The sequence below is a fragment of the Poecilia reticulata genome, linkage group LG8, assembly GCF_000633615.1.
Source record: "Poecilia reticulata strain Guanapo linkage group LG8, Guppy_female_1.0+MT, whole genome shotgun sequence".
Classification (NCBI taxonomy): domain Eukaryota; kingdom Metazoa; phylum Chordata; class Actinopteri; order Cyprinodontiformes; family Poeciliidae; genus Poecilia; species Poecilia reticulata.
Genome location: NC_024338.1, coordinates 2155408 through 2171137, shown reverse-complemented (window position 1 = coordinate 2171137; position 15730 = coordinate 2155408). Strand labels below are relative to the sequence as shown.

Sequence of the window (15730 nt, the reverse complement as noted above, 5' to 3'; positions counted from 1 at the left end):
TTAAAGATTCAGGCAGAATAAATACTTTTCTAAAACAGTGACTGGAATAGCCAGAGACTTAATTCAATAAGAGAAGCAATACTTCATAATAGTATAGCTCAAGTAAAAGTGAAAAGTCCCAGAAGTTGCTTTCAAGAATGTTACTCAAGCGTATCTAAGTAAATGTAACTAGTTACTACCCACCTCTGGATTTAGACAGAAATTATTTCCTTCAACCAAATTGTTTGGTTTTGATATGAAATAAGACGGGCATCTCCCAAAAGGTGCAAAAACGTCATCAACTCCTTAGAAATCCATCCCACTGTGGCATTTGTACCTCTGCAGCTGTTGTTGCATGTTGTTTTCTTGTTGCTGCTCCCTGCATTTCTGCGACTGATGTCTTAACATGAAGGAAATAAACCCAGCTTTGAGCTGGAGCTTCAGGGTTGGTTCAGCGGTTGCTGGTGTTCAGTCTGTCTCCCACATCCTTCTACAGGAAACATGAGCAGACTCAGCGCTAAACTACTTTCATACCAGAATAGATCTCTACTTACAGCACAATAAATTCAAACATATGTATTTATTGTTGTGGTGGCGCGACCCAGGTACAAAGGTCTTAGTCCTCTACACGGCCATCACAAGTTTGAGTCGCGGCCTTTTGACCTTTGCTGCGTGTATTTACTCTTTCACATAACCCACTTTCAAATAAAGGTCAGCAGAGACAACAAAAAAACAGCATACCATGAATTATTATTTTCATTGTTGCTGTTTGGCCTATTGCAGTTGTTCTGCTCTTAAACATCTTCCAGGAAGGTCACTACGACCTGTTGTGTAACAGTTCCATCACTGCACCAACAAAGATGGTTAAACAGCGCCACCCAGTGGTTAAATTACCTTACCACTACTCTAAATGACATCGGCAAATTTTTTGCCAAGTGATTTTTGTTCGTTTTTTCTTTCTTTTTTTTTTTTAACACACAATTACTTAATAGCTTAGATAGTAAACAGTTGGGATGTGTCAGCAGACTGCATTCAGTGTTGCTTCTCTACAGCTTCAGTCTTCCACTCTGTTCATTTCTGGCCCAGTTTTCTCTTCTTGGAGCTGGCAGATAATCAGATTGTCTTCTTCTGTCTCCAGCTGTTTTTTTTTTTTTTGGAGAATCTTTGAGCTACTTCCTCATCACATTCTGCACTGGGACCTGGCTCTCCATCCAGTTGGGATACCCACAGATTTCTACCAGATTAGCTGGATTAAAGATGACATGTGATCATTGATAGAACCAAAAGCAACACCACACGTGGACTGCATGAGTTTTGTGTGCTGGTACATAACAGGGCTCATGGGAGCATCTTTACACTGGTCTCCTACTGTCCATCTGTTTACTTCCTACACAATGTCATTGGTTGTGTTTTGTGTATCTGGATTTGTTGTTTTTCACCAGGTCACTCTCAGAAAGAGGTTTTCAATCTCAAGTTATTTTTTGGTTAAATATAGGATACATACATTAAGAGCAGCTTCAACTTTTTTTTGTAACAACAATAATCCTCCCAGAAAGCAGCTTACCACCTGCTAAGCCAGTGGTGTCCAAAGTCGGTCCTCAAGGCCCGGCATCCTGCATGTTTTAGTTCTTTCCCTGGTTTAATGCACCTGGATCAAATGATGGCTGGTTAGAGGCCTACCAGGAACACTGATGAGCTGAGGTTGTTTCTACCACCAGGGAGAGAACTAAAACATGCAGGATGCCGGCCCGCCAGGACTGACTTTGGGGACCCCTGTGCTAAGCTAATTTCTGTACAGTTTACAGTGATCAGTGGACATCATGAAAGTTCTGTGCAGATCAGCTCATGAACTGTCTGATGCTACATATGCTAGGCTAAGTTTAGTGCAGGATAATTTCCTAATTTGCCCATTTCTCAACATTAATGTTGAGAATACATAATCCTATAATCAAACTAATCAATACCAAGTTTGATCCTCTAATTAGAAATTCCAACTGCAGGTCATCAAATCAAGCATCCACACATACAAGTACTTTTTAATTTATTTACACAATTTTAAAATACACAAATACAGTGGCATTACAACTGAAGAGCAGAAGTGTTAAGATGGGAGTGAAAGGAAAAAAATCCCATGAATCCACAGTATAAGATGTGGGACCTGAGTCCAGAACACACCTACGAGCTTCTAGGACTGGTGACAGAATGAGAAACGCGACAGAAAACCCCTTCCATGGAAACGTGTTCTTGCATTTATCATAGCCATCATCAGTGAGACACACAAGTTATTCTATCGCTTTAGTTTTTCCCAAGTCAACAAGTGAAATACATTTTCCAAGAAAAGAAAAGGTTCCTTCACAGGAACCCTAATGTAGTGAAGCATTCCCAGTCCCTCTATCAACAGCTCGTCCAGAAGCCTACAGTAGCTCACCAGGACGTGGAAAACAGGCGCATCCTATACACAACAGAACCAAGGAACATGTACAAGGTACAACTACAACCCATTCCCACATCGACTACAGAAAATGGCCTACAAATACTTCTCATCAGTCTATCACATCAAGGAGTTCCTACTTTAGATCAGATCCCCAGGAGGAGCCTGAAGGCTGGAGCCAACTTCCACTATGCAGCACTCAGTCCACAGCTCCTAGAAACCCCCTCTGCTTCCAGGATGCTGGCCTTGAAGCAAAACCCGTCCATTTTCTATGTAAACAAGAGAGTGGAGCCGTCTGACGCCGCACGCTCTGCAGAGTTTGATTCTAAACTATTAAGTACTGAAGCGTTGTCAAATTATTTATCCCACATGAAAATCCCAAAGTTTACCCAGTCGGGTTTAAACCCGACTGAAACATTTCGACACTCTTCTCATCAGCAAAGTCAAATATTGTACATTACAATACGGGTTGGTTAGTAGCATCACAGACTAAAACTGCTTTTTACAAGAACTTCAAATTAATTTAGTTGGACATTAGCAATTAAAACTGTTCCTCCATCAGATCCTGAAAACAGGGAGAAAAGATTCGTTGGTTCATATTTCTCATACTTTCCCCAACACATTGCACTGTTTAAAGGTTCTATGAGATCAGCTACAGCAGAGTGAAAACAAGGGTCCAAAGTCTTGACAAACTGTCCTTTCAGACGGTTTCTGATGGTGAAGTTTATTTAGAAAATGGACAAGCTGTGCTTTGGAGAAATGAAAAAAGGACTCAGGGTGGAAGCAGAGGGACATGAGGTCCAAGGATCAGGCTGAAGATGCTGTGGACGTAAAAGCTTACAAAAATGTTTACTTTCATATATATATTTATATAAAAAGAAATCAACAAGTTTATCCCACCTGTGAGCATGGAAACCCCTAAGACACAACCACACAAATACACACAAAAGCCACGTCACTATGCACTAGTGTTAGAAAGAAAGAAGTTGGGTGTGGACAGACTGAGCTCCTGACTCACTCTTCCATTCACAGCTTTTCCCACGCCACTCATAACCTGAACACTAACTAAGTGTGCTGCATGTTTACCATATTCCAACAGACCTGAGGACATGGACACAACTCGTACAACAGCCTCCATCCCCCCCATTCTTATTCTATCTAAACGTCTCATTCACATCAAAAGAAGTAAATAAGGAGGTGTGGACTGCAGGGTTCAAAGTATTTTACACGACACAGAGTTTAGGCACTGTGCTCAAACACTGCCGTGATGGAGCGACTCTCCATCTGACCCAAATCAAAGTAAATCCAACAGGTTAACATTGAACAAACGCTGCATTCCCCGTTTTCATGCTGATCAGCTGGTGTTGATGTTTTTTTCTGCTAAAAAGATTAAAAACAAGTAAAATCAAAAGTTGGGAGAAAAAAAAAACATTAGGCCAGAGAAAAGTGAATCAATGGCTTCATCAACAGCATCGAGGAGGAGGAGTTTTCACATCTTCCACGAGCGAGGAAGAAGGGTTGCTGTGGCTTCAAGTTTGCCAAGATGGTTGTTAAGGCAACCAAACTGGTCTCCACCTGCCCGTCTCTCTCTCCCTCTCTCACACACACATACACAACCTGCTGACTGTGCATCTCTTCTCCTGAGAAGTGAATAGATGCGCAGGCAGAACCTGGTGCATTGGTGAGCAGTTCTGGGTCGTTTGAGAGTCCTGGTAATCTATGTGAGCATGTGTGTGAGAGTGTGTGTGCTGCAGGTGATGCATGTCAAGGCGTCCTCAGAGGATGTAGGGCTGTTTCACCGCGGAGCCGCAGACTGGAGGCCGCTTGGTGTAACCCGGGACAGAGCCTGGAAACAGGAAGATTAAACACATCAGCAGCTCATAAAGACCTGGAACCTAAAACACAATCAGGAGCAGATTTGTTAATGACTAGTTAAACACTTTTAGGTTTTATATTGTAAAAAAAAATCCACTGGGCATTTTCACCCAAAAGAGTGGCTGGGATTTATAAAGAGGGGTTTTGCAAAGTAGCTCTAAGGAATAAACACCTGCAGAAAGTGGAAGTCAGAGAGAACTGAACATTCTGTGTGGAATCACAGACAGCAGATTACACTGCAGCTTCAGGGACTGGACATACGAAAAACATGGAATATGATGCTTCACAGCAACTCTAGGAGGGAAACCCTGCAGAATGATGTTAACACTGAGCAGCAGGAAGAGTGTGTTCTGGGTCGAGAGGGAAAGACCCGATGGAGCCCAGCAGAACACACACAGTCAGAACTAGAACCCACAAACAGTTTGCTTTGTCTACATTTCGTCACACATGAATAGATGAAAGACACGTTCTGAAAAGAATCAACAAAAACAGAGCGGATATTACATTTCAACTTTCAAATTTAACTTCATATGTGAAGAATTTTCATTTTACAAAAAGTGACTGCCTTATTCTCCATTGAATCATGGACGCTCAGATTTTACTACAAGAATATGTTTTAAAAAGTAAAGTTGTTTAAGAGTCCTGACATAATACATTTGATGAATCCCAAAAGATTTTAAATGTAATACATTAACCACATGATTAGATACTTTCACTTTGTAAAACATGGAAATCTGAAAAATGAAAATCGGCTGCAGCCAATGTTTCTGATACCTATTCTTTCAGATTTATTTCATATTTCAAGTTAAAATTAATAAAGAAATGTGCAAAATGTTTCTGAATCTGCAGCTTCACATCACTACAGAAACAAATAGAATGAGCCAACTAAGCCTGCTGTATCAACTTAGTCCCTTTAATGTTCCTACACAAAGCATTTCATATCCATATTCCATATTATTTTCCTCTTTAGCACAGCTATACTGTCTGAAACAATCAGATTGGTTTTAATTTTATATTATTTAAAAGAGATTTTAATAGGTTTCCAGTGATTGTGGCCTTTTAATCTGTTTGCTTTTATAAATATAAACAGCATCCTGGTCAAACCTGAGGGAAAATACAATCTAATGTATAAAGTCCTGATGCTTCACCAGTCCAGGCAGCACAGCTCTGCTCTGCTCTGCTCTGCTCTGCTCACTCACTGAATGTTACAGCTGTGCTTAAAGAAGAACGGTGGAGGCTGAAGCTATAAAGGAGAACAAACCAACAGTCCAGTACGCCCACAGCTCCCAGTTAGCAGAATGCCACCAGTTACTGAACTGCTGTGGTTTCCTGGTCGTTCTGATTGGTTAAGTAGAAAAAACATGATGTGGAACAAAAGAAAAGGGAAGTTCTGACACAATGTTCTGTTCTCTGTCGCTGCTTCCTCTTTGTGGTAGATGAACTCGTGTTTCCTCTCATGTCGACTTTTCTTTTCACCGACTTGATTCTGACATATTAACTCTTTATTCTGGCTACTGAGGGAAGTACCTGTGAGGTGGACATGCGAGACGTGTCCTGACGTCCGGTCAGGTCTGATGAGGAGATGTTGACAGGTGCTCCACGATGAAGACGCATGCTCACCTTCCTCTCCTTCTCCATACCTAAACAACAAAGAGAGCCAAGTGTCAGTCACCATGTAGTTCTTCTGAAGCCGCCTTCGGCCTGGAAAGGCTGTAAAAGTGTCTCACTGATGGACAGGCGGCGCTCTGACCTGTGTGTGAAGCAGGGTTGAGTGGGGAGGGGGCTGCGGCGTCCTGAGCTGCCCTGACTCTGCCTGAAGCAGAAGCCATGCCTCTGGCCCCGGGGTTCCTGCTGTGCCTCAGCCTCTCCTCGCGCTCCCGGCGCTCCCTCTCAGCGTCCTCCACGGCCCTGTTGGCACCCTGACACACAACACAGCCCCACAGTCACCTCCAGGTAGTGTAGCTGTTTCTATAGCAACAGTTGGCCTGCATATAATCTGGATGGGGTGCCCACATGCAGAGCCGGAAAGGAACTAATGTTACTTCGGCTTTACACCAAAGCAGGATATTAGATCACTGAACAGATTATTGCATTATTATTATGCAATTCTTTCCTTTACTCTTGCAGATATAGCCGTAATAAATTACTGAATGATTCAAGTACATTGATTAAAGGGGCAATTAGATGTTTAGATTAGATGTTTTCCAGGTGCATAATGCCATTTATGTTACCTTCAGTTGTAATAAAAATTTTGTACATATCGAATATGACGTAAAGACCTGGAACCTAAAATACAATCAGGAGCAGATTTGTTAATGACTAGTTAAACACTTTTAGGTTTTATATTGTAAAAAACCTAAAAGTTTACCACAATAAAATTGATTGTCTGTCTCTTGCTCTTTCTGAAACTCTGCCTTCAGGAAGTCGTCACAACCTGGCTCCTCTATCAACCCTTCAGCTATGTTTTTTATGAGGAAATATTAAAACATGACACAAAGGTCAAAAAAGTTGATTTGACATCATACTGCCTCGCTTTAAAACAACAACTGAAACCCTATTCATCGTTTATTTTGGACTGAATTTCAACTGTGTATCAACACAACTTACAAATTTGAGCATGTTCCAATCAAAGACGTAGTCGTAGGAGAAGCCCTGTCTGTGGAAGAGGTTCCTGAAGAGCTGGCGGAGGTAGGAGTAGTCGGGCTTGTCGTCAAAGCGCAGAGAGCGGCAAAAGTTCAAGTATGTGGCAAACTCAGCTAAAGTGGAGAGAGAAAGATCAGGACATCAGGCACTTCTGTAGTTATGGCAATAAGAAAAGCCCTGAAAGACATGTTAGCAGCTTAGCTTACAGGGGTAGCCTTTACACAAGACCTCAATGGGAGTGGACATCTTCTTCTCACTGATGCGTTCGTACTTCTGCCTCTTGGTGGCAGCTTTGAGGCCTTGCCAGGGAAGAGAGCCCAGGTTGAAGTACATCAGGACGTAGCCCAGAGACTCCAAGTCATCCCGTCTGGATTGTTCTGAAGACAAAGACAAGGTGGGGTCAGCAGGGGGTAGCGCACTGCAGCGACATCAGCAGCCATCACCACATGTCTCACCAATGCCAAGGTGTGTGTTTATGGAGGCGTAGCGGGCGGTGCCGGTCAGGTTCTTGTTCTCGCGGTAGGGGATGTGCTGGTGCGTGCGAGCGTCGCGGTACTTCTTAGCCAGACCGAAGTCGATGATGTAGACCAGGTTGCCCTTCTTGCCCAGCCCCATCAGGAAGTTGTCCGGCTTCACGTCTCGGTGGATGAAGTTCTTGGAGTGGATGTATTCAATCCGGCTGATCTAGAAAGGCAAGTGACATTCACATTAATAACTAAACACCACAGGACAGACAGCAGCAAACACACCTGAAGACACCTTCAAGTCTTGCAGCTGCAGCTTTCCACCCAACACACTTACATAACTGAGAACATCTAAGGCTCAAGTAAAGGTCACAGCACTTTCTCTCACCATCTGGTCAGCAAGCAGGAGGACGGTCTTCAGACTGAACTTCCGAGAGCAGAAGTTGAACAGGTCCTCCAGACTGGGCCCCAGCAGCTCCATCACCATCACATTATAGTCTCCCTCAGCACCACACCACTTTATGGTTGGAATCCCCACTGAAAGTACAGGGAATGGTAATTATCTGGTATTGTGATAGAAAGGAACCATTAAACAGTATCAAATGTTCAGTCTGAGGAATCCGTCGGTATGTTCATTTAGATTTCAGTATCAAGGGTCAACAAAACCAAGACAAGTTGTTTTAATAGCTACTTCTGTGGTTTGAATAGAGTAGAGTAGAGATTTCGGCCAAACAATCTTCACTCTGATAGAACTGGATTATTATTTTTTCGTTTTTCCCTTTCACCGTCAGCAAGAACTGTTGCCTTCCTTGGATTAAGGAACCCTTCTGGAATTCATTAACTGTTGACTAACCTGTATATATTGTAAATATTAACACAATTCACCAATTTTGCACCATCTGGTTGTCTCTGTGTTTTACAATTTGCCACTTCCTCCGAACCTAGTTTAAGAATCATTTGGATTAAATCTAACTTGGATTATTTCTTTAATGATCCTAATATTCCTAAAATGTAATATAGGTTACATAAACAACATCTCATTCATCATTTTAGTATTTAGTTGGAGTAGAACACACATTTATATTATGGAAAATACAGACTCACCATTTGTGCTCATTTATTTCATTAATCCTGGGAATTCTTCAAATAATTGCTTGGCTGTGATTGGTTGTGGCTAATCTGAAAACTTGATAACTAGATTATTATAAAATGATTTTCTTTCCCACTAAATAACTTCAAAATAACTTCTGATCTGGTGCAGTTTGGTAGAAAAGAATGTTTTTTATTAATTACCACTTAAAGAATCTTTAGCTCAACTAAAGACAAAGAGTCACTAAAACCAGTTGGGTCAGTCAAATCTTCTACATGAGCTGAACTGGTTAGGAGTGACTTTCAAAGTGGGAGTTGCTGACCCCTGGGTGGCCACTGGGGGGCGCTAGGAGGACTCAAAGCTAGAGATGAGGAATAAAAATGTAAAAAATAAACCTTATACATTTTTTATTCAGAAAAAAAATCATAAAATCTTTTTTTATTATTTCAATCGTTATTATTTTAATATTATCATACACTTTGAAGAATTAATTAATTACAACAACATTTAATTTCCCTTTGGGATTAATAAAGTATTTTTGAATTTAAATAGAAAATATGTAAAATATGTTAAAATAATTTATTGAAATGTTACTTGCAATTTTCATCTTTCTGATTAGTTACCAGTCAAATGTACTAAGTTGCTTTGCTCGTTAGAGTAGTGTAGTTACTGCAGGATGAACAAGTTTCTGACCAGAGAAAAGGATCCGTCCAGTAGGCCTGCTGTGGGGCACTCTGCTGCGGGAAACCTTAAATAACTCTGCTGCGGGAAACCTTAGCAACTCAGCCAACTACACTCAGAACAAATGTGCTGAACTAACCTAAGAATTACTGAATAGAGAAGTAAAAAGACATCGTAAAAGCTGATGTGTCTTTACATATTTTGTAGCACTGCCTGCAGGTTTGCTATGGGGGCATGGAAACGTTTCGATCCCTGGGTTGACCGACTGCTCGTCACTTTAATTCCCTGAAACTAGTTTACTAAGTTTGACGAGCCAAATATCTTCTTTGGAAGTGATGACGGAGTTAGTGTGAGCTGTTATGCAACTGCAATATTGATACGTTTGGTGATGGACGAGTATGTATGTGGTGGATTTGGGAGTGTGATACCTCCGCCTTGCATCATCTTGTAGATCTTGCTTTCGATGTGGAGTTGTGGGTGTTTAGTCTTCACACATTCCAGCTTGATGGCCACCTCTTCTCCCACTGAGATATCAGTACCTAGACAGACAGACAAGGTTTAGTTGGATGGAGCTAGGGAATCAGTCAAAGAGCCTGAACACTAGAGCTCTATCTACTTATCTCAGAAACAATGAGACCGGCATGCTAGCAGCAGCTACAGACCTCCATTTCTCTGTAATAACCTGCTGTTACTAATGTATGGAAAACATTTGAGCAAATACAGAAATCCTTTAAAAGTTGGTTGATGTGAAGCTGCTCAGTTTATGGACAGAGAGAATTAAGAATGCTAGCTAAATCTGTCAAATGCAAGTCCAAAGTTCCAATTCACCACTCCTTAGTGGACGTCCAGCATCATTTTATGACGGACATAAATAGATTTTCATCTATTTTGCTCACACATGAAGGGATTCTGGGAAATGACTTCAAAACTGACATGTTTAAGTGCTGAGGTTGCTTTCTTCCTAAACACGGTAATGGAGTCCAGCTAATGCCCCCCACCCCCCACAGAAACCAGACACCACCTTACGTAATCCCATTACTCCCGCTCACATGTGTGAACACACCGTCTCATAGCAGAAAGAGTTTAACAGCAGCTCTGATGGAACATCATTGATTTCTCTGTACGTCATCTGGCACCCGGCACCCAGCAGGGCGGGGCCAAGGCTCCCCCGCACGGCGGCTAGCATGGAGGAGCGGGCTCTAAACATGCAACCGACACTTCAGCAAACCAAAGCATGGAGGGAAATTACAGCACATGGGATTTTATGCATTACATAAATGACCAAAGTTCAGATTTAATGTGTTCTGTGTTTGTTTTTAAAGCCATTTACATAAGACTCATTGGGCCGTAGGTGTCAGAGAAGTTAAAAAGGATATTCTTCAACACAACCCACCTGACTCCCAGTTGCATTAAATAAAGAATCTATTCCAACAGAAACATCTGAATCAAGCGGGTGTTTTACAGTGTGTTCTCTCTGGAATGGGATTTGTCTGAACAGATCTTTCTGGGGAATGCAGCACTCCCTCCCTCATGGAGGACTGTTCCTGATATGCCAAAGTGTTCGCGTTGTGTGCAGGGTGTGTTTTCCTGCCGTGCTGCTGGTGCAACATGTTCAGACACATCTCTGTGGACTATTATTTCATGAGGCCTCACCAGGAAGTGCCGCAGAAACATGCAAATATACTGTGACTTGTATAAGAGCATCACCTCCGCTGCTATTAGAAATCACAAAGACAAACAAACATTCAGCCGTGAGATGACGCCTGGTGTGACGTCAGCCAAACCACCAACATGTCAGCAGACGGGCCGTGCAAAAATGTGTCATAAGTTTGATGACTGAATCACCAACAACACGCAGTTTGAGCCGTTCCAAGTAACTTTTGGTCCGTCAGTTTAAACAATCTTTGTGTTAAGTTTGCTTGTAAATATGCCCCTCCCTGTTAGCATACATGAATGGAGCGTTCTCATTTGACTGATGTGATATCACCAACAGTATCTGTTAAACAAGTCTCTGTTTTCTTGTCAGACAGGTAGCGTTTTATAACACCCTGCAGCAGAACATAACCAGCTTACAGACTCATCACAATGTCCATCCTGTTCCATCATGACATGAAACTAAACATCATTTATGAGCGAGAAGGAGCGTTTGGTGGTAAACAACACTACACTAGTGGCTTTTCTTGACCCTCAGTCATTCAGGACTGCTGCAATTACCAGTAATCATGAAATCAGATTTTTCTGTTTTCATTTGACAACAACAAAAAAAAAAGACATTTTGTTTGTGTTTTTCAACATATAGTGGACTAAAACACTGACACATTTGACAACCTTTAAATTACTGTTATGTATACAATTTATTTCCAATAAATGTTCAGTTATTTAAAAGTAGGCTTAAAAGAACATGATAGTGACATGCATATGAATTTAGATTGCTTAAAAGCTGACATCTTGGTATCAAAATATATTCAGTGAAACAAAAAAACAGAAAGGCAGAAGGGCTGATCTCATACCTGCATAATAATGTTATTAGACAACACAGCTAGTGTTTAAAGAACAAATATATTTCTGTACTTGTAAGTGACCCTAATGTCAATGAGTACAAGAAACAAAGCGGTTTGGACTTCAGTCTGATCCTGATTAGGTCGGGACGTTTCTTTGGTCTTTTTATAAAAGTGTCTTCTGACACAGCTCATGTACACTTGCTGAATATTTTCAAACAAATATAAAACATATGTATAACCTCCTGATACTCTATGATGGATAACACCAATCACATAGGAGTAGAAGACCTGAGTGAACAGGGTGACCCGAGCCCACCCTGCTAATGACCGGACAGGAACAAGCCTTTAGGTCTCTGAAACATTCATCACTGTTACCGACACAAACTTGGTTTAAACATGATGAGTGAATCACGGTGGGGCATCTGCCATGGATGCCTTTTATTAGGATCTTGTTTCTCGTAACAGAAGCGCGAATGTTCAAAAAACTGCTCCTGTTCCTACTGCAGACAGCGGAGGGTTAACCGATTTAACAGAACCACACACTGCTCTGACTCATTTACAATGTTACAACACATTAGTCATCAACCACTCAATGGAAAGGATGGACAGCTGAGTGAAGGCAAAAAACACTAAGTGATTATGCAAGCGGCTGGCAGCTCTGGCCATCAGATTGTACAACAGGTCATGTGGAAGAAAGGCCAGATCCAGTTAATTAATCTGACCTCTCCTGGATTCACAGCTGCTAAGTGAGGACATTTAACATCGCTCTGGGAGTTTTAGTTGAACAAGGCGAGTTCACTTTCACAACACAGCCTCGTTAGGTCACACAAGCGCACAAGATTCTAGTAGAAAACTTTTCAAACCACAACTGGAGCAAAAAATGCTACAGATTTTGGTAAAGAATACTAGTCCCATAAATGTAAAATCAAATTAAAAACAAGATTAACAGCAACAGTCTAGTGTAAACACTTGATATAGTCCGAGAAGGGAGACCACAATCTCTTGTCTTTGATCCAAATGTAATTTAAAAAAGACAAACAAAAAAAATCTATTCAAAACTATAAAACGTTTTCTTACGAGTTGCACATATTTTGGCACAAATGTAACAACAACATACTCAGATACTTCCATGATGGAATAATTGAGCATTTACACTGGAAAACATCCATAGAATCACCTTTATGTCTACATCTCATCCAGCAGTTCCAGTTCGGTGATGGTTCACATTTAGAAACCACAGCACCTCACAGCCAGGCCTGTCACACTGTTAGAGGCCAGAGCTGAGGTTTTCAAAGCAGAGATGTGAATAATTATGATTAAAGCTCCAATATAAGCCCCAAAGGAAGAGCTACAGCATGGTTTATGTTAACTAGTGACATACTACATCCAACCAGAATACCATACAGATGTGCATTTCCTGATTTAATGTAGGTTTAATCTAGCTCAGTGCAGATTGAATCCCCTTCATCACAATCCATTTGAAAACAACAATGATCATGTTATCATTAAAAGCCAGATTAAATAGTGGAAGAAATGAAAACATTGACTTCCAGAAGGATCCAACATTTTATCTGACAAAACTTATTTAATCAGTAGCTGGTCAGCAGCCTTAGCTAACAGAAGATGGCTACATTTCACCCAGTAGAGATGAAGCTATATTTATACAGCATGTTTGTGACAGCTTGTTCTCAGAGGGCCTTCCCATCAAACACAAATCTTTGGGCTCATCTGTAAAACAGCATCCTTTTGATACAAATTTTACAATGTAAAACATATGATATAAAACTCACTGGAAGGAAACCACAGTAGATCCGTTGAGCCTTTTGATCCAGCTGGAAACTTTCGTTCTACTTAAACCCACTAAAAAACACATGTAGGCAACCGTCCCCGAACACTTCACAGGCTCGGACTGAACGATCATTCTGCTCTAAAACGAGTTTCAGGTGAATCAAAGCAAAAGAACCAAACCAAAACTTTCAGATTTTACATAGCTAGCTGAGGACAAAACATTTAGATTCAAATCAGCTGACAGTTTTCCTAGTAATTTGAACCCTTCATTTGGACACCGGGTTGATATTATAACGGAAAATAAGCTTCTAAGCCAAGCACAGTCGAAATAAATCGCTTACTAAACACATTTTCAAAATAGAAGATGGAAATGCTACAGAAACTACTAGCCTAGCAGCTAACGCTAACAGAGAACACAACAGCTGATCGCTTATCACCAGCTCCTTCTGAACCTCTAAAAAGGGAGCCAGTTGACCAACTTCCTCACACTTTCCTCTTGTTGTTAATACAGACACAGACTAGTAGACAAGTTTCAATGACAAAAACATACCCAAGTATATGTCTCCAAACGATCCGCTTCCAATCTTTCTGCCCAGTCTGTATCGGTTTCCGACTCTCAACTCCATGTTAATAAATATGTCGTCGGCCAGCAAGCGCGCTCGCTAGCTCCAAAATATTCAAAATATGGTCAGCTTTGAAGTTCAAGCCCGTTTACAACTAGAATAGAATCAACCAGCAGACACCGGAGATCCGTTCAAGCGACAAAATCTGTTCTTCTGTATGCTGTCTCCGGATGTAGTCGGCTCCGACAATCTTTCGCCTCTTGTTTTAAAATGTTAAATAAATCATATTGCGACAATATGACGTTTATCGGAAAGATGAATCCCTGTACTTTATGCTCTTGCTGTTTTTAAAATTGGTACGCCTTAAATTTCCACGGATGAAGATGGATTTTGAAAAGATTCTGTCAGCTATTTGGCACGGTATCTCTGGCTCGCATTAAACTGCTCTATGTTAGGACCTTGCTCAGCAATCTGCTGGGTCTGTGACGCCACTTCCTTGTTAGATGATGGGGGAGGACACGACCAAAGAGCGTGTTGTTATAGATCCTCTAACAGATACTAGTATCGGTAACAGGCCTCACTAATTCTGAAGCGGTCTGCTTCACCTTCGCTCAAGACTGAATATGTTTAAAAGGATGAGACTGAGAGTAAAAATGTGCGAGTGGTTTAGAGTTGATCACCTGTTCGGGTTGTTTTACCTTTGTCTTGGCGCATCACAGCCGCTGTAGTTTCTGTACATTTAATAAACGACAAACTTGGACTAATTACCTCGTTCTTTGTGAGTATACATCAATCACAACAAACATCAAACACGGTAAATATGTTTGATTAAGTATTTAACAAACAAATGGCTTCTACCAAGATAATTGTGTGAAATTAAATTCATTGTCTAATATAAAAAATTGTTTGGTGCTGTCAGGCTCATAGTCTCAGAGGTTTTTCCTTCATCAAACAATTTAGATTTTTGCCTCTTATTTAGTGGAAATATTGATGTTGATGATACTTTCTCCAAAATGATAACCTTTTTAAACCTTTATAGCTCCACTGTTGAAAATGAGAAGTTAACATTCACAAATGACATTGATATAAATCTAGTCCAACATCTGAGGTGATTCCTCTTGAAAAATATCCCAACTTCAGAAGATGTGCTTTTACCTAACAGAGCTCTGTGGTTCCTCCTATCAGTATGAGAGTCAGGGTGAGGAGGCATCATGTTAGGAAGATGAAGTGGAAGCTGCAGGATCTTCAGAACAAACAGGTCATGATGCTGGGCTGCTGATTATCCCTCTGTCTGGACACAGGATCAATAGAACCAGTTTAAAAGCTAAAATGAATGGTTATATGCCAGACATGGAAAACTGGAACTGGGATGCACTCTATGCCATGATGTTCAGAATGTAGGTCTCATGGCATCTCAAGGTGTCAACATTAAAGCCAGTGGGCTGAGGGAGGAATGAATATATATATATATATATATATATATATATATAACAGTACATAGGTCTTGCAAGTTTTCTTCGCTCGCACATTCCGCTCAATTCAGGTTCTCATGTTATTGTCCCATTCGTTATGCTTCCAGTGCATTCAATGTGTGACTAGTCTCCTAAAGTTTAAAGGCTCTGGTTCCACTCAACAACAAAAGATCGCTATCTTTGTCCCTCTGGCTTTTGTCCATCTGCAAGTGGTCAATGAAACGCAGAAGTTCATTCTTCAGC

At 41.0% G+C, this 15730-nt stretch overlaps 1 protein-coding gene across 2 annotated transcripts; it reads right to left on the bottom strand.

Moving 5' to 3' along the window:
- Window positions 1–2003: 2003 nt before the first annotated feature.
- Window positions 2004–14500, bottom strand: csnk1da (casein kinase 1, delta a). Of its 2 annotated transcripts, none has more exons than XM_008415083.2 (9): window positions 14003–14500; window positions 9592–9702; window positions 7781–7929; window positions 7384–7612; window positions 7135–7305; window positions 6893–7041; window positions 6036–6204; window positions 5813–5925; window positions 2004–4256 (listed from the first exon to the last, which is right to left on the bottom strand). In XM_008415083.2, the coding sequence occupies exons 1-9, from the start codon at window positions 14076–14078 to the stop codon at window positions 4206–4208; spliced, it is 1218 nt and encodes a 405-aa protein (XP_008413305.1). In that variant the 5' UTR covers window positions 14079–14500; the 3' UTR covers window positions 2004–4205. The 2 variants fall into 2 exon arrangements, with proteins under 2 accessions (XP_008413305.1, XP_008413307.1); XM_008415085.2 differs by lacking the exon at window positions 14003–14500 and adding an exon at window positions 13455–13556.
- Between the last annotated feature and the right edge of the window lie 1230 nt (window positions 14501–15730).

Bases quoted from the DNA above. Each gene is read 5' to 3' on its own strand.
- csnk1da (XM_008415083.2), bottom strand. From the start codon at position 14,078: ATGGAGTTGAGAGTCGGAAACCGATACAGACTGGGCAGAAAGATTGGA. The intron at 7,613-7,780 runs GTGAGAGAAAGT...TTGCCTTTCTAG, and splicing joins TCCTGCTTGCTGACCAGATG to ATCAGCCGGATTGAATACAT. The intron at 7,306-7,383 runs GTGAGACATGTG...CTTTGTCTTCAG, and splicing joins AAACACACACCTTGGCATTG to AACAATCCAGACGGGATGAC.